This window comes from Oncorhynchus kisutch, linkage group LG6 (genome assembly GCF_002021735.2).
Source record: "Oncorhynchus kisutch isolate 150728-3 linkage group LG6, Okis_V2, whole genome shotgun sequence".
Classification (NCBI taxonomy): domain Eukaryota; kingdom Metazoa; phylum Chordata; class Actinopteri; order Salmoniformes; family Salmonidae; genus Oncorhynchus; species Oncorhynchus kisutch.
The window spans coordinates 51,315,965-51,335,799 of record NC_034179.2 but is presented as its reverse complement, the minus strand read 5'-3'; the positions used below and the strand labels follow the sequence as shown (position 1 = coordinate 51,335,799).

Below are 19,835 nucleotides of genomic sequence, written 5' to 3'. Positions count from 1 at the left end.
ATACATTTTCAGGTGCATAACTGTGCACTCTCCTCAAGCAATATCATGGTTATAGCTACTGTAATTTGGACAGGGCCGTTAGATTAACAAGAATATAAGCTTTCTGCCCATATCAGATAGGACTATGTCCTGGGAAATGTTCTTGTTACTAATCACATTAGCTCAACCGTCCCGCGGGGGGACACCGATCCCATAGAGGTTCAAATCCCCAGCTACAATAAATGTGTCCTCAGGATATGTGGTTTCTAGTTTGCATAAAGCCCTGTGAAATTCTTGGAGGGCAGTCGTGGTATCGGTTTGAGGGGGAATATACACGGCTGTGACTATAACCGAAGAGAATTCTCTCGAGAGGTAATACGGTCAGCATTTGATTGTGAGGTATTCTAAGTTGGGTGAACAAAAAGACTTGAGTTTCTGTATTATCACAATCACAACATGAGTAGTTAATCATGAAACATACACCCCAGCCTTTCTTCTTCCCAGAGAGTACTTTTTTTTCTGTCTGCACAATGTACTGAGAACCCAGCTGGCTGTATGGATGGGGACAGTATTATCTCAAAAAATGTATGTATGTTACAATCCCTGATGTCTCTCTGGATGGAGATCCTCGCCCCGAGCTGGTCTACTTTATTATCCAGAGACTGAACATTAGCGAGTAATATACTCGGAAGCGGTGGATGTAGTGCATGCCTCCTGAGTTGGACTAGAAGTCCACTCCAAATAGCTATTTCCCACCGACTGTGTTTTGGAGCAGCCTCTGGAATAAGTTCAATTGCAAAAGCAATTGTTCAATTGTAAAAGCAAAAGAATCCAATTCGGGGAAGTCATATTCCTGGTCGTAATGCTGGTGAGTCGCCGCCGCTCTGATATCCAGAAGTTCTTTCCGGCTGTATGTAATAACATTAAAAAAAATGTCTGGGCTAATAATGTAAGAAATAACTAATGTAAGAAATAACACACAAAAATATATATATATTGCAACGTTGCTTAGGAGGTAGATCAGAGCTGCCATATCTGTAGACCCCATCTTTTGTCGTGACTCATAGCAGCCACATTGTATTCCTTCTCGTGTCTATGCGCTCTCCTCCTCTCACCTTTTCCATTTGCTTGTTTACTTTAATGCACAACACATCAGCTGTATGTGACCAGGCTAAAAAACCTTTCCAAGCCAAACCATATTATAACTGCTACACACAGCCTACATCCTTGTAGTAACGTCAAAGTCAACATAGCTAATATAACCTCTGCAATAGCAAACCCACTACAATTATGCAGTAACGTTCAACGGCGAGCCCCTGTGGAAAATAAATGAGTAAATCCAAAATCTTACCTTGACTAGGAAGATCTCCAGTGTTGGATAGACATAGACATAGCCAGCTCTGTTTAAGTGGGGTGTTTGAGTAGGCTAAACTAGCTTGCTGAATTTGCTAGCTAAGTACGTGAAACTGAAAGTGAAAAATAATGATGAAATCCCTCTCTATCTCTCTCTTGTTTCTCCTTCCTTTTGGAAGAAATTAATTTGTTCAAAGCGGTTCAACGATGCTTTTCTCTCTCTTTGAGTTAACTACTCACCACATTTTATGCACTACAGTGGTAGCTTGCTGTAGCTTATACTTTCAGTACTAGATTCATTCTCTGATTGTTTGATTCAGTGTACAATACGTCAGTTCATGCTGCAAGAGCGCTGCTAGGTTGGAGGACGTCCTCCAGAAGTTGTCATAATTACTGTGTAAGTCTATGGGAGGGGGTGAGAACAATGAGCCTCCTCAGTTTCATTTGGAAGTCAATGTACCCAGAGGAGGATGGAAGCTTGCTGTCCTCTGGCTACACCATGGGGCTACCCTACAGAGTGCTGTTGAGGCTACTGTAGAACTTCATTGCAAAATTGTGTGTTTTAATCAATTATTAGGTGACGTGATTATATTTAGTATAGTTTTATCTAAAAAGGATAACTTTTTAAATGGTCTGTTTAAAAAAAAATGAAATTCACTTTGGAGGATGGTCCTCTCCTTCCTACTCTGAGGATCCTCAACTGATAGATTCTACAGACCATACTGAGTACTCCATACCCCACTTTTATATTGGCACAAATAATCGTTTTTTCACTATAAACCCTATATTGTCAACATACCAGTCTGAACATTGTATTTGTCAACAGTGGTCTTAAAATAATGTTTTAAAAACACATTTCAAAATAAATTCCTTCTTGCATTTCATTGTAAGCACAATACAAATTGATTAACATGTAGTACCTTTTGAATGAGTTATACTCTTTGCAATGTTTTGAAATGCGGGCTTTTATTTCGAAGGCGCATTACCATAGGAAAGTGACATCACCGTTAGTGCTGCTAGCAGAATAGTAGTGTCAGCAGTCAATTCTTCCCAAATGAAGGGAGGCAACTTTCGAACTGGATGCTAAATATGCATATCGTTCTTCACTAGTATTTTCACATATCCATTTTTGTATTATGTACTTTCGGTCAATTTGATGTGAACCAGTTGCGTTATTGAGGTTAGTTTTGTTCTCATTTTAACAAGGACTTTTCCCTCCATGCTCGGGCGAACTGGATGGGTGGAATAGCGGCATCGGCCTAAAGTGAGATGGGATCATTGCATTGATTTCTTGGGGATTTGTTTCTGGTGTGAAGTTATGACAATGACTGGATCGATGGAAACTTCTTTCAAACAAGCTTTAAAGAAACCTCCATCACAAAGGACAACAGAGGTACGCAAGCTAACGTTAGCTATGTGTTCTTGGTTTGAATTTCTCAAGTCAAAAAGTTAGCTAGCTAGCTGGAATAATTATCTCGCTAGCTAGCATTCTAACGCACTAGTTGACGAGGAGCAATGTTTTGATCCATTCACCCAGCCAGTCACTCAGTTGTTTTTATTTCCAGGAAAGTGAGAATGAACCACCTTGGTGTGTGTGTTTATATATACACACACACACACTGAAGTTACTCTAGCTAGCTATCCAACCTGAGAGCGAGTTTGCTAACTACTGCAATGGAAAGTGAGTTGTCAATCTTATTTAGATGACGTCATGAATGTCATTCAGTACGGTTTCCCTTTTAAGTTTTGTGAAAAGTTGCAGTTTTGAGATTAAACGATTATGCAATTGTTGTCCTATTCTACTATGGGGGCCTCCGGTCATATGTTCAATAGTATCTCTCTCTGGCTATCAGTTTGATTACTGGTAAGAGTTTTGTGGGATTGTCCATCACAAGGGATTTATCATCTTAAGATATTAAGTTTCTAAATGGCAACTGTACCCCCCCCCCCCCCCCCCCCCCCACACACACACACACACAATCATCCTTTATCAACAGTAGCCTTTATATGATCTACCCATTTGATCGACTATTTCCAAGTTCTCTGACCTCTGAATGTGCTTGTTTGCTTCTACTTTTAGAATACTTTCATATTCCATGATTCATTCCTTCCCCTGTCATCCCACAGAGATGCAGAAGTTATTTATCTAAACCTCAGCTTAAATTAAGTTTTAGTCACGGCTCTTCCCTGACAATCCAAACCTCAGCCCAGTTTAGTTGGCATTGCTTTTGCCATAAGGCAATTCCACAGTAACTGAGTGAAAATGTTACTAAAACAGATGTACTTGAAATACATTTTCAAATGGGCAGTTTTATAACAGAATGACTGTTTGTGCTGTTTGTTTGACTCTGCAGTCTTTGGTTTTTGTTTCACATACTTAAAAAAAATCAGTCTCAGCATCACTCTGTTACTGTGGAATTGCCAGACTATTTCCCCAAATAGCCCACTCTGTTAAGCTGCAGAACATTTTGAATTGCAAGCACTTTTGAAGGTACAATTGGCTAAATCCTACCTACAACCTAGTTCAAAAGCCAATTTCTTTCACTGATCCACTGCTTTTTTCACTCAATGAACAGAAAGCCCTCTTTACACCTTTTTGAGAAAGGGTGAGTGCATAATACAAAGTGACAACACACTCTACGCAACATGTTCTGGTCCTCAAACATAAACAGACAGCTTGGGTAAAATTGCTATTGAGGAAGGTAAGTTTGTCAGGTGAGTGATACGAATGAAAATGTGGTCTTGGTGCTTATCTTGGAGGCAGACATAGGCATTGCATGCGTTGTTCTCAGATGTAGGGCTTTATTAGTGACTTATGCTGCAGGCATGGGTTGCATCCAGAATGGTGCTCTTTTCCCTACATATTACATACTAAACTACTGATCAAAAGTATTGCGCTAGGGAACAGGGTGTCATTTGCGATGCACAATGATGTCCTGAGTTTCCTGTTAATCTCATCCTGCTCTATCCACTAAGAGGCTGTGTGAGTAGAGGTGCCCACTACTGTATGATTTACTGTAGGGTTGTTACGATATCTGTACCGCGCTACTCAGAAGAATTGTGGCAAGGAAATAAAACAGAAAGCGGATATAATTTATTTTTAACATTTGTATTGGTACAAGACAAGCGCATATTTCCAGCCGTAATGGCTGTGTTGTGTGAAGGCTGCCTGCATGTAAAGCAGCATTCCATCCATGACTCAGGGCGTGAAGAGGCATATTCCCTCAGAGCCAGTACTGATAGTGAAAGCAGACGCTGCAGGGCCACTCTGAAGTAGGCAGGCTACATTAGTCACAAAGGTCAACATTTCACTGTGGTGAAGCAATGGGAATTCCTGTTGAATTCCTGAAAACAACACACCCTGAAAGTAAATTGTAGAAGCTTTAAGGTTTTGTTATTTTATTCTGAACAAAAATGTAAACGCAACAATTTCAATAAACGCAATATGCAACAATTTCATCACTGAGTTTACAGTTCATATAGGAAATCAGTCAATATAAAATAAATAAATTAGATCTTAATCTATGGATTTCACATCACTGGGCAGGGGCGCAGCTATGAGTGGGCCTGGGAGGACATATGCCCACCCACTGGGAGCCAGCTCCAGCCAATCAGAATGAGTTTTTCCCAACAAAAATGCTTTTATTACAGATACAAATACTCCTCAGTTTCATCAGCTGTCCGGGTGGCTGGTCTCAGACGATCCCGTAGGTGAATAAGCCGGATGCGGAGGTCCTGGGCTGGCGTGGTTACACGTGGTCTGTGGTTGTGAGGCCGGTTGGACGTACTGCCAAATTATTTAAAATGACGTTGGAGCCGGTTTATGGTAGATAAATTAACATTTTATTCTCTGGCAACTGCTCTGGTGGACATTCCTGCAGTCAGCAAGCCAATTGCACGCTCCTTCAAAACATGAGACATTGTGGCATTGTGTTGTGTGACACAACTGTACATTTTAGAGTGGCCTTTTATTGTCCTCAGCTCAAGGTGCACCGGTGTAATGAATGATCATGCTGTTTATTGAGCTTCTTGATATGCCACACCTGTCAGGTGGATGGATTATCTTGGCAAAGGAGAAATGCTCACTAACAGAGATGTAAACTCATTTGTTCAACATATTTCAGAGAAATAAGCTTTTTGTGGGGTATTGTATTTCAGCCCATGAAGCATGGGACCAACACTTTAAATGTTGCGTTCTATATTTTTGTTCAGTATACACGCAGAGCATGTGTACAAACAATTTTCACAGCATTAAAGTTTTTTTAGAGACTGTCATTTGGATGTTTGTCTCTGTTATTGTTCTTATCCCTCTATACGGGCTACCAGAGAAGTAGACTACAAGCTCTTGCATTTAAAACTTTCCCCATGGTAGTCTTATTAAAGTGTATTTATTACTTTGCAAAACTTGTCTGGAATCCCTGTCTGTCAGTTTTACTCCCCTCTGTGTGAGTTATAGAAAAGGAAAGTGGGCCTTGTAACGCCTCTATCCCACCGACAGCGGCATTGCTTTTTTGGTACACCAGAAGTACACTGATTTCCAATGGAATGCTGTGTTTGTCTTACAGCGTTGCAGTGCATTCTGTGTTCTTTTTGGTGCGTAGGTTAGATATATCCAACGTATGCGTCAAATTGTATGTGCGGACTTGACAGAAATGGTAGCAGAAGGTGAATGCTGAACTTCTTTTGCACACATATCCAGTAAAAATGGTGGATTACGTAATGAAAAAAGTTTGACTGCAGAGTTTGGTACGTGGAATTTATGCAATGACGCTGTCGGTCTGATCGAGGCGCGACTGCTCTCCTATTCTTTCAAGGCAGCTCAAATATGTAGGTCACAAACATCCTGCGTACAGCCGTTTGAGACTTAATTTAGCACAATAACATTCCACTCAATAGCCTTGCACAGGTACACTAGAGAAGGACCTGGAAAATGTGAAGTTTATTTGAGTATCTTTGGACATAAGTCTACATTGGGCTTTGTCCGTTCTTTTTTCTTTTGCATTGTGTTCCCTTAAGAAGTTAGGCTGTATAAAAAAGCTGGTGATAGGGCTCCCGAGTGGCGCAGCAGTCCGAGGCACTGCATCTCAGTGCAAGAGGCGTCACTACAGACCCTGGTTCGATTCCAGGCTGTATCACAATTGGCCATTATTGGGAGTCCCATAGGGCGGCGCACAGTTGGCCCAGCGTCATCCGGGGTTAGGGTTTGGCCGGGGTAGGCTGCCATTGTAAATAATAATTTGTTCTTAACTGAATATATATATATATATATATATATATAGAGCAGTGTTCTACTCCAAATTGTCCAGATTTCATATATATGAAAATAAAAATATGGTTTTATTTATAAAGAATTGTTCAATGAATCTGTTTTTAAATGGAGCAAAAATGTTAAATTCCCTAGAAGATATATATATATATATATATATATATACAAATATCTATAGATTTTTATGTATATGTGTATATATATATATATGTGTGTGTGTGTGTGTTTTATTTGAGATCTGGACAATTTGGAGCAGAACACTGCTCATGCAGCAAGTCTAAACAACCACAGTTTCCTGATCTGATGAGCCATGCTGCCTTTATTTTACCTTCAATGAATATATTGGCACTTTTATTTGAGGTGAACTTGTTTTTTAGGGTTGAATTCTATGTACTGTCATTGGTCTTAAGGCAGTACCATTTTGTCAATGTTGAGACCCCCCTCTTTAATGGTACTATGGAAAAGATGAGTCACTCAGTACAACACAATACCTTATTGCAGTGAGTCCCACATTTCCTCTCGGTCTGGTCCTCCTCTAAACAATGCTCTGGAAGTGGAACATCTGTTTCTTGGTTTAATTGCAAGGTTATGCACCCGCCCCCTCTCACACATTATTTTGCCATCACTAGAAGCCCATTTTGGGACATAAATATATAGGCAAGACACAATATTTTTTGCGGCATTGCTTTAAAACACTCTGTTAAAATACCTTACAAGTGGCAATTTTGACAACTTGACGCACACATCCACAGACTGTGCGCCGATTCTGAACATTGTCTCTACTGGCAGTCCACCTCAGAGCATTAACATGAAAGAATGAAGCCGGACCTGAACTGACTCTTTAAAGCCCTAACTTAGCTGACGCGTGCGACAAGAATTCAACATGCACACCTCTTGCATGCCGGGAATATGAGCTGGTTCCGTGAAGTGCCCACCCCTCAGGCTGTTCACTTATTGTGATGGAAGTTATCAGTCCTGGATCTGATGGTGACTAAGTAAGGCAGCGCTATCAGTGTCTACTGGTTTTCATGTCTATGGGTTGGCCCAAAGGAGAACAACTTCCCCCTCTCATTGAAGCCACAGAAGTTCAAGGCCGACCACGGTACTTCTGGCATTGTTTGCAGGAAACAGTATCCCCCATTATAGTTGATGGGAAAATGGGATTCTTCATGTAAAAAAAAAAAAAAAGACGTTTAGAAGACAATCGTGGTACCAATAATTGCTTCTAATACAGCAGATGAACAGTACATTCAGAAAGTATTCAGACCCCTTTTCCACATTTTGTTACGTTACAGCCTTATTCTAAAATGGATTCAATTGTTTTTTCACCTCATCTATCTACACACAATAGCCTAAAACTGAAATATTACATTTACATAAGTACAGACCCTTTACTCAGTACTTTGTTGAAGCACCTTTGGCAGTGACTACAGCACCGAGTCTTCTTGGATTTGACGCTACAAGCTTGGCACACCTGTATTTGGGGAGTTTCTCTCATTCTTCTCTGCAGATCCTCTCAAGCTCTGTCAGGTTGGATGGGGAGCTTCTCTGCACAGCTTTTTTCAGGTCTCCAGAGATGTTCGAACGGGCTCTGGCTGGGCCAATCAAGGACATTTAGAGACTTTTACCGAAGCCACTCCTGTGTTGTCTTGCCTGTGTGTTTAGGGTCGTTGTCCTGTTGGAAAGGGAACCTTCGCTCCACTATTCTCTACGGACAGTTCCTTTGACCTCCATGACTTGTTTTTTGCTCTGACATGCGCTGTCAACTGTGGGACCTTTATATAGACAGCTGTGTGCCTTTCTAAATCCTGTCCAATCAGTTGAATTTATCACAGACTCCAATCAGGTTGTTGAAACATCTCAAGGATGATCAATGGAAACAGGATAGCCCTGAGCTCAATTTTGAGTCTCATAGCAAAGGGTTTGAATACTTCTATAAATACGGTATTTTGGGCCTCCCAAGTGGCGCAGGGGTCTAAGGCACTGCATCACAGTGCTAGCTGTGCCACTAGAGATTCTGGGTTCGAGCCCAGGAACAAAATCGGCATAATGATCACACCCCTGCTTGCATCTGACACTGAATAGTTTTTTTTCTGATGGTTCTCCCTTGCTTTGCTGTATGTGTAGACATTTCTGCAACTTGGAAAATATGACATGGGAGATGCTTCCTCTGTAGAGGTTGGCCCCTGGATGTATTTCTGACGCCGGTTGCAATGTCAGTGATGTCACCAAGCATGACACATCTGTCCACAATTTGTGACACAGGCATGCAGCCAGCTCTTCTTCTCATCAGGTGAACCACTACTGACGTGGTCAGGAATGAAACTGGGTCATCTGTTGAGACAAATTGAAAAAAAAGTGTAACGACAATGATAAATACATATGTCTATGCGATAGACATGACAAAAGAGCTATGATGTTTCAACAACATTAAATGTGCAATATGCAGAAATCGCTCCAGCATTTCCTGGTTTCTAAAATTCAAATAGTTTGCCTAATTTCAGTTTATGACAAAACAAGCAATGTATAGTGTAGAACAGGGGTTCCCAAACTTTCACTTGGGAGCCCCCCTTTCCAGCATTGTGGGGAACATTTGGGCACAACTACTGTTCATGAGAGAATTTTGCAGGTTTTAAAGCTTATTTCATCAAATTCTACAGACTTTGTCATGGGGTGCAAAGAACATTTAGCAGTTTAAAGCAAATTATGTTGCTATTCTATACGTTTTTCCATTTCTAATGGGTATTTATGTGATATTTGAGTGACAAATCTATTGCCTAAACCTAAATAAATAAAAAAACACCAAGGAAATCTAGGGCTCTGTCTGATTGACCATCTGGTTATTGGTCACCTCACCCTTTCCCCCGATTGCTCATTTTTGCCGGGTGACCAGCTCTAGGAAGAGTCATGGTGGTTTCAAATCTTCTTCCATTTACGAATGATGGAGGCCACTGTGTTCTTGCTGACCTTCAATGCTGCAGACATGTTTTGGTACCCTTCCCCAGATCTGTGCATCTGATACATTCCTGTGGGTGCTGCCAATTGGGTGGGCCTATACCCTTTCAGGCCCACCCATGGCTGTACACTTGTCCAGTCATGTGAAATCCATAGATAAGGGCCTAATTAATTTATTTCAATTGACTGATTTCCTTATATGAACTGTGAAATCTTTGAAATTGTTGCGTTTGTTTTTGCTCAGTATAGTTTGTTTGCCCTTGTTTAATTAAGAAATATGAACAATTCCGACTTCAAGGGGCCTTGTGTTCTAACCGTCACCCTATAGGCCATCATGTTAGTAGTAACAATGTGTCAAGATCACAATTCCAGAATTCTCAGCACTTGAACTTCTGCACAGAGAATGTATTGTTTGGGACTTTGATCAAAAGAGTAAGCAGCAAGCGATCGAGGCACTCGCAGAACAACATGTTGTACTTCGTCTTCCTTCCCAGTACACCAAATGCTGTTATGTCCCCCTGATAAGATGCCATTCCCCCAGGGCTACCGACATGTTTGTGCTGCCAAGGTGATAAGTGACACTGTTGTCACCATCACGGGAGCCATGTTCAGTCAACATACCATCTTATTTCCAATGCAAATGTATTCAAACCGGGGGATGTGGTTGAGGGCTCTTCTTTAAATTTGGGTTAATCCCTATTGTGACGTCCCTTTTTATAATATCACTGGAGTTTATTAGGGCGGCAGGTAGCCTAGCCGTTAAGAGCGTTGGGCCAGTAACTGAAAGCTCGCTGGTTTGAATTCCCGAGCCGGCAAGGCAGTTAACCACCAAACAACTCCTCCCCGGATACCGATGACGTAATTCTTTTTTTTAAGGCAGTCCCCCCACACCTCTCTGATTCAGAGGGGTTGGGTTAAATGTGGAAGACTCATATCAGTTGTGCAACTGACTAGGTATCTCCCGTTCCCTGTTTAAAAAGTGTCCTTTTCTGTGTATTTAATATCCACCAGCCACACAGTTGTCTGGATAAATGTTATTGTACTTGACTTATTGACTAAATGTCTTAACAGAAGCGGATTTGTCTTCAAGTGAAACACCTAGCTAGGCCTTGCAGGCGGCCTGTGGACTCAAACAAGTGAAAGCATGTAGGCCACAGCCTCAGAACCTGCAGTTTGCCTCCGTCACTGATCTTTGTAGCTAGCTACAGTATTGTATGCCTTCAGAAAGTGTTCACACCCCTTGACATATTCCACATTTTGTTGTGTTACAGCCTGAATTTGAACCTTTTTTTATTAAATAGTTTTTTTCTCTCTCACAAATCTACACACACTACCCCGTAATGACGGGGGGTATATAATCACAATACCCCGTAATGACGGGGGGTATATAATCACAATACCCCAGACATATCGAATTTACGTGAGTATTCACACCCCCTGAGTCAATACATGTTAGAATCACCTCTGCCAGTGATTACAGCTATGAGTGAGTCTTCCTGCGTACTTCTCTAAGACCATTGCACACCTGGACTACAATATTTGCACATTATTCTTTACCATATTATTCAAGCTCTGTCAAGTTGGTTGTTGATCATTGCTCGACAGCCATTTTCTTGGCATAGATTTTTCAAGCCGATTTTTAAGTCAAAACTGGAACTAGGCCACGCAGGAACATTTGAATGTTGTCTTGGGAAGCTACTCCAGTGTATATTAGTCCTTGTGTTTTAGGTTATTGTCCTGCTCAACCAGGTTTTCCTGTAGGATTTTGCCTGTGCTTAGCTCTATTCCTCTTCTTTTTATCCTAAAAAAACCTCCCTCGTCCTTGCCGATATCAAGCATATCCATAACACGATGCAGCCACCACCATTCTTGAACATGTCAGTGGTACTCAGTGATGTGTTGGATTTGCCCCAAACATAACGCTTCAGTACATTTATATGCCACATTTTTTGGCAGTTTTACTGTAGTGTCTTGTTGCAAACAGGATGAATTTAAAAAAGTATATTTTTATTCTGTACAGGCCTCCTCCTTTTCATTCTGTCATTTAGTTTAGTAATGTGGAGTAACTACAATGTTGTTGACCCGTTCTCATTTTTCCTCCTATCACAGCCATTATACTCTGTAACTGTTTTAAGTTACACCATTGGCCTCAAGGTGAAATCCCTGAGTGGTTTCCTTCCTCTCCGGGAAGGACGCCTGTATCTTTGTAGTGACTGGGTGTATTGATAGACCATCCAAAGTGTAATTAATAACATCACCATGTTCAAAGAGATATTCAATGTCTCTTTTGAAAACATATTTTTTTACCATCCCAATAAGTGCCCTTCATTGGAAAACCTCCCTGGTCTCTGTGGTTGTATCTGTGTCAGAAATCCACTGCTCGACTGAGGGACCTTACAGGTAATTGCACGTGTGGTGCTCAGAGATGAGGTAGTCATTCAAAATTCATTTTTATTGCGCACAGAGTGAGTCCATGCAATTTATTATGTGATTTGTTAAGCTCATTTTTACTCCAGAACTTTCTTTGGCTTGCCATAACGAAAGAGGTTGAATACTTATTGACTCAACACCTTTCAGCCATTGATTTTTGTATTCATTTGTAAACATTTCAAAGAACTTAATTCCACTTTGACATTTTGGTACTTTGTCTAGGCCAGTGACGCAACATCTGAATGTAAGCCATTTTAAATGCGTACTCTAACATAACAAAATGTGGAAAAAGTCTAGGGGTGTGAGTACTTTGTGAAGACACTGTAAGCCCAGCCGCCCACCCTCAAACACTTATTTTCGGGCTGGCAGCAGAGAGACTACAGCCTCAATAAAGTGAGCTCAGCACTTCTGCTCTCTCTCTCTCACTTCTGCTTTTTTTGGTAGTTGAACCACTTTTTGCTTCTCCCACAAGGTGTCTTCCAGGCTTATGGATAAAGAGAAAATGACCATAGCCCTTATGACTTGGAGTTAGAGCCTTTGCTCAAGTTTGACATCCTAAGTTGCTGTCATAACTTTGCTGTTCTCTTCAGCCCTCGTCGTGTCTGACATGTCAATCTCTGCGAATTAGTTAAGATTACATAATGGCAAAACATTTTCCTAAGTCAGGATTTGTGTTTTCCAGTCGAGCTTTTTGGCTGTCTTCTCTGGCACAGGGGCTGGTGGATAGATGACAGCTGTACTGTAGTGTGGTGGTGGTACAGTAGCACTCTACCTTTTTTCCATGATGCCCCATTACTACCCTGGTCTTTCTATAAACTTCTTGTTTTTTTCCCACAGGCTTTTAAGGATTTCACTAAATACCCACTTAAAAAAAAAAAAAATCCGTAAGAGATCAACCGTGTTGAATGTATCGACTTTGGGGGCCAAGGAACCTGACTGCCCCCTTCTAAAAGCGCCATACTGCAGTGGTGGAAAAAGTACCCAATTGTCATACTTGAGTAAAGTGAAGATGTGTTATTTGAAACTGACTCAAGTGAAAGTCACAGAGTAAAATACTACTTGAGTAAAAGTATTTGCTTTTAAATATACTTAAGTAACAAAAGTAAATGTAATTGCAAAAATATACTTAAGTATCAAAAGTAAAAGTATAAATCATTTTAATTTACTTCTATTAGGCAATCCAAATGGCAAAATAGTATTTAAAAAAAAAAATGTATTTGTATTTTTTACATTTACGGATAGTTGAGGGCACACTCCCAACACTCAGACATAATTTACAAATGAAGCATTTTTGTTTAGTGAGTCTGCCAGATCACTCGGTATGGATGACCCGGGATGTTCTCTTTTAATTGTGTGAATTGGACAATTTTCATGTCCTGTTAAGCATTCAAAATGTAATGAGTACTTTTGGGCCTTGGAAAATGGGAAAAGTAGGGAAAATGGGAAAAGTAGATTATTTTCTTTAGGAATGTAGTAATCCAAAAGTTGTCACTTATGTACAGTACAGATACTACTTAAGTATTTTTACTTAATTTAGTATTTTATACCACTGTATAAAGGCTAGCTAAGTACCATTTGATTAGTTTGAAGCTCTCATGGCAAAATGTAAGTGCTCTAGTCCTACCTGAAAGCCATGCATGATTCTGACTCTTTTATAAAAAAAAAATATATATATTTAACTCAAGTCAGTTAAGAACAAATTCTTATTTTACAATGACGGCCAAACCCGGACGACGCTGGGCCAATTGTGCGCCGCCCTATGGGACTCCCAAATCACGGACCGGTTGTGATACAGCCTGGAATCAAAACAGGGTCTGCAGTGACTCCTCTAGCACTGAGAGGCAGTCCCTTAGACCGCTGCGCCACTCGGGACTCCTTGATAAAGCGCTAACAGGAGAGCGGATTTACCCGAGCACTTTGCTGCTTTCTGATTTTATTCTGCTTAAGACCGTTGGTCATATCTGACCTTACAGGCCTGCATGTCAAACCGCTAATGGAAACAAAAAAAATTCTCACAGAAGTTAAGCCTTAATGTCAAGTAAGGAGATTTGTAGCATAGTGCCGCTATATCCTCCCTGGTTTTAGAGTCTTGATCTGAAATGCTTAAATGCCTGAATGGGTCCGTAGATCTCTTCAGTTGGCCCTACAATACAGTGAAGCGGTCACATGTTGCCTCCGAGTCCACAGGCCTGTAATTCACTGCCTTTAGCCTACGCTTGTTTCTGCCTGGGCGTACTCCAAGCCTCAAATAATGTGTGTATTATCAAATGAGGTATAAAGAGTCTGCTGTTTTCCCGTCATGTTTTAAGATACCGGGGTGAATTGCAGTGAATGTGTGAAGTCTTCAGATGTGTTATTCTTTTGCTGTTGATAGAAGTCTATGGAAATGTCCAGGAGGATGTTTATTCTGCAACCTGAATGGCTGTGCTGTGGTGTTTTGTACAATGCCCTCCTCTGTAGACCACATACTGTACATTTTTATGTAGGCTTGAAAGACCATTTGAACTCTAGTCTACATACAGGACTGTGCTTCTGTAGAGAGAAAGAGCTTACTTGTGTAATTATTGCACAGGGTCACCTGAGGAGCAGGCAGCCTATGTGCCAGAAGGTGGCAGCAACACTGTACCTGCATGTCACTTTGTTCTACACGTATAAACAAAAGGACATTGCTTACATTTGCTGTTCAACTACATGATCCCACTTGCAAGACTGCTGCTGTCCTTTTGCAGCTTCTTGTGTTTTATGTTTAGGCCCACTTTGACTGATACATATAATGAAATAGGCAATCCTAATCTTTTACGGCATGATTTTTGTCAAGCATATAGGCCTATGTGAAATGAAGAACATTATTTTGTTATTGTACATTTGATTTAGTGTAAACTGACATGTTGGAAGATAGTATGTTTTGACAGTTCAGATGATCGTATGTACAGTTTAAGTGATACGCCCTTCTGTAGTTAGCTGGTGATGGGTTTTAATGGATGGTTCAACACTGTGATGATGTCACAGATGGGGTCAGGCCACTTTGTGAACCTCTAGGGAGACGAAGGTCATTCTAGGTCATTCTAGAGTGCTTCTTACCCCCCCCCCCCCCCGACACCAACACAGTTAAAGTCAAAGAAGCAGGGTGGGGGTGAATTGCATTTAAATAGCCTACAGAATTAGTCTATTTCATGAATTTATTTAGATTAGGCTAATTGAAACATAATTAACCCCCTCACCCTGCAAAGCAGCCTTGTCAGTACAGGAGAGCCGGACTTTGACTGTGATTGAGTTACAGCACTCCATGGGAGAGACAGACAATTTTATTGAAAAGGTTCACGCTGGTGATTCTGACATCCTGTCTGGGGCTATTGATGATCAGTTTCAGTCTGATCAATGATTGAAGGGGAGCAGAGTTGTTTTTTGTTGCCATGAGGAGGTGGGATGCACTCTGGAAAGGAGGCCAGTTGTAGACCTAAGCCTATAGACATCAGTGTTTTAAATTTAGGCGACCATTGGCCTGGCCTTGCCCCCCCCCCCCCCAGCGAGAGGAAGCTCCAAGCGGCGCCTGCATATTGAGTGGACCCCTACCCCTGCCCCAGGTCATGTGGGACACATTGACTGTAGGGGACAGGGGTCTGTCTGGCATGACCTGAACACACTACTGGCCTCAGTCACCTCTGGGTCCTGGCCTGGCCGGCCCCATACTGCACTCACTGGTTGTGTTCCAAATGGCACCCCATTCCCTATGTAGTGCACTACTTTTGACCAGATCCCTATGGGCCCTGTTAAAAAGTAGTTTCTTACATAGGGAATAGGGTCCAATTTGGAACTCAACCGCTGCGCTCACCCGGCAAACTCCTCTGGCCTCAGAAAGAATAGTGCTTGCCACAGCAGAAGCTGCTCTCGCGAACCCTGTTAGCTCTGAGGGAAAGTCAATACGGTTTTAGTAGCTCGAAGATGTCGGTGTGCAGTATGCTGCTGCCAGTGTTTTCAAGAATTTTAGTTTTCTTCCTAGCTATAAGTGGGGCAGGCCTAGGGCTATTTCATGCAGACAGTGCTGCGAATGAATTGTACCGTGGTGTGCGTTTTCAGGTCGTCATTTGGCATCTTCTCCCTATCCAATTCAGTGGTGCTTGTGTTTTAAAGCCGATGGATGAAGAGGTATACTTTTCAACATGAGGTAATATAGTCTATAAAAATACAGGCTTGCCTGAAAGTCTCTGATCATAAGGTTATAGGAGGAAGACCGGGAACCCCTCCTAGCAGTTTCCTTGAACAAGACCCTCATAAGGAACACAGATCTTACTAGATAATATAGGCCAGGGGTTTTTCCACTGGTCGGGTCACATGGTCAGGAAATAGGCCTAGGCCAACTTCTAAAGAATAGCCAAGTACTGCCCTGTCTGGAATAAGTATTTTTCTATCCAGACTATGACTGAGTTGATGACAGACTTGTGTCCAGACTACTCCATGTACAGACTATCAGGAGGAGGGTGGGGCTCAGTCACACTGTAGGTCAGGGGTCGGTAACAGGCCAAAACCGTCCCGCAACTTTATTATTTTTTAACCACCAGTTTTTAGTAAAAAGAAAATATTACATACACTACCAGTCAAAAGTTTGGACACACCTACTCATTCAAGGGTTTTTCTTATATTTGTGATTCTTCAAAGTAGCCACTCTTTTCCTTGATGCACACTCTTGGCATTCTCTCAACGAGCTTCATGAGGAATGCTTTTCCAACAGTCTTGAAGGAGTTCCCACATATGCTGAGCACTTTTCTTCACTCTGCGGTCCAACTCATCCCATAACCATCTCAATTGGGTTGAGGTCTGGTGATTGTGGATGCCAGGACATCTGATGCAGAATTCCATCACACTCTTTCTTTGTCAAATAGCCCTTATACAGCCCGGAGGTGTGTTTTGGGTCATTGTTTTGGGTCATAGTCCCACTAAACGCAAACCAGATGGGATGGTGTATCGCTGCAGAATGCTGTGGTAGCCATGCTGGTTAGGTGTGCCTTGAATTCTAAATAAATCACGGACAGTGTCACCAGCAAAGCACCATCACACCACCACCTCCTTGCTTCACGGGGGGAATCACACATGTAGAGATCATCCATTCGCCTTCTCTGCCTCTCATAAAGACACAGGTTGGAACCAAAAATCTCAAATTTGTACTCATCAGAACAAAGGACAGATTTCCACCAGTCTAATGGCCATTGCTTGTGTTTCTTGGCCCAAGCAAGTCTCTTCTTCTTATTGGTATCCTTTAGTAGTGGTTTCTTTGCAGAAATTCGACCATGAATCCATAATTCACACGGTCTTCTCTGAACAGTTGATATTGAGATGCGTCTGTTGAACTCTGTGAAGCATTTATTTGGACTGCAATCTGAGGTGCAGTTAACTCTAATGAACTTATCCTCTGCTGCAGAGTTAACTATTGGTTTTCCTTTCCTGTGGCGGTCCTCATGAGAGCCAGTTTTCATCATAGCGCTTGATGGTTTTTGCGACTGCACTTGACATTTTCCGAATTGACTGACCTTCATGTCTTAAAATAATGATGGACTGTCATTTCTCTTTGCTTATCTGTGCTGTTCTTGCCATATTATATCCTTGGTATTTTATTAGCTCAAACGCATTAAGAAGGAAAGAAATTCTACAAATTAACTTTTAACAAGGCACACCTGTTAATTGAAATGCATTCCAGGTTACTTCCTAATGAAGCTGGTTGAGAGAATGCCAAGAGTGTGCAAAGCTGTCATCAAGGCAAAGGATGGCTACTTTGAAGAATCTCAAATATAAAATATATTCTGTTTAACACTTTTTTTGGTTACTACATGACTCTATATGTTATTTCATAATTTTGATGTCTTCACTATTATTCTACAATGTAGAAAATAGTAAAATTTAAAGAAAAACCCTTGAATGAGTAGTTGTGTCCAAACTTTTAACTGTTACTGTATAGAAAATAAAATCTCTTTTTGGGCATAGTTGTGGTCAATTTGTTGTGTACAAATAATGATATTCCCCCCCCCACCCCCGACCATCTGCTCTGACTAAAATTGGCCTGCGGCTGAATCTAGTTGCCTACCCCTGCTCTAGGTGGACTCCCTCCACCTGTTCTTCCTGATTCTCCCTTTGTTTGAAGGAGTTTCGAGTGACTGACAGTCAGAGGGTTTCTATCAGCAAATCCTGACTGGCCTCTGGTTTTCAGGCCAGATGAGCTCTCCCAGGAAGTGTTAGCGGAAGTAGAGGCTAATGCTGATGAGCCCAGCCAGCCATGGCTCTGATGCGTTGTTATTCATGGTTAAACCCCATGCACACGTACAGGAGGCCTATGCTGTACACACACACACACACACATACACACATACATACACACACACACACACACAGTCACTCACTTCTACCCCTCTCTGTATTTATTACAGTCTCCTGTGCCACATTCCATTTCTGGTGTTTTCCTTTTTACTAACTCTTGTGCGTTTTCTGCAGGATCTGTCTTATTCAACACTGAGAAATTATTTTGTGTCAACGGTAGAGCTAATGGGCAAAAATCCCTATTGTGATAAATTGCCTGAGTCGCTGTGATAATGATGAGTAAAATTATATGTTAATGACATTCTTTTAGTTTTTTTATTATCCTTTAAACTACTACTACAACTGTAATGGTTGTAGCCATCAATTGTCCCATTTAACAATCACCTATATTAGCAAAATGCCTGCGATAAGTGATCGGTATGGTCTGTGTCTGATATTTTTCGGTTTATTGTCCCAGTTGTATTACACACACACACACACCTGAGTACGGTACACCATGACTCGCTCAGCAAATACCCTAGGATGTCCATAAAGACAATACCCAGAGGTTTAATATTTTCAATGAATTTGTCCCTGAGCAGTCTCAGCCAAGTAGCACTTGCTGGTTTGCTGCCACAAACATCGGTGTGCGTGTGTGTGCGTGTGTGTGTGCGCGCGTGTGCGCGTGTGTGTGCACTCGCACGCGCTTGGCTGAAGACACTGAGAGAATGTGCCACACCTGTTAATGTTAGTTGCCCGTAGGCTCAATAGCTCCTCTTGTCCTACCACACCATATGGCCACATGGAAGTTTCCACATGCGTTCTTCAGGCTTTCTGCTCTTAATGTTTGAACAGCTGTGTTTGATAGGACTCTGTTTTTTAAGGGCTTTGTGTGTCAGTGAGTGTTTGTCGCTCCGGATTAAATTTGTCAGTTTGATAGTTTGATACACAACGGGCCTACGGTAAATTCCTCAAGGAAAATGGACATTCGCTCGTGCCCTTGGTCTGGTTTGCATAGTGCGTAGTTGACACAAAATTAATGTACAAAGGTTAATTTATTCCCTAGTTAAGCAGCCAGAGGTTAATCTTTTTTTAAGAGCGTTGTGCTGCTCTGATATGGGATGGCTGTATGTGTGTTCTGTGTGTCTGTGGAAAAACGATTGATTGACAGTCATTTGGTAATCCGTACAAATCCTCCAGTGTTTCGAGACTCTTTGGTCAATCCTGACTGAGAGCCTGCGTGCCCAAACATTTGTGCCGTCGTTCAGTACATATCTGAGAGTATTAGGCCTATGGTGTACGTGTGATTTAGGTTTTTAGGTCTCCACTTCCTGCTTTAGAGTAGAGGCCTTTTTGTCAAACCAATCACAGTTGACCCCGAGCTGCATTTTTCAAGTGTTTCAATTGTCAACCAACCTGTGTTGCCTTGCCTCTGGGTGAGGTGAGATGTCTGTTTTTGAACCTTTAAAAAAACAAAATGTATCTCGCCTCCAGGACCTGCACACCGTTTACTGTCACCTCTACCACATGGATGTCCTGTCCCACCTCAGGGAACACCAGCTCAGGT

At 41.6% G+C, this 19,835-nt stretch overlaps 1 protein-coding gene across 5 annotated transcripts in view; it reads left to right on the top strand.

Annotated features, from left to right (window-relative positions):
* The first annotated feature begins 2,354 nt into the window (after window positions 1-2,354).
* Window positions 2,355-19,835, top strand: part of LOC109892955 (rap guanine nucleotide exchange factor 6) — a 135,912-nt gene continuing 118,431 nt past the window's right edge. For 4 of the 5 annotated variants that reach the window (XM_031826911.1, XM_031826908.1, XM_020485882.2 and 1 more), the window contains exons 1-2: window positions 2,356-2,725; window positions 19,763-19,833. In XM_031826911.1, coding sequence (XP_031682771.1) covers window positions 2,651-2,725; window positions 19,763-19,833 — 146 coding nt within the window. In that variant the 5' untranslated portion in view covers window positions 2,356-2,650. Of the gene's footprint in view, window positions 2,726-19,762; window positions 19,834-19,835 lie in introns of all 5 variants that reach the window. The other variant, XM_031826909.1, reaches the window with a different exon arrangement.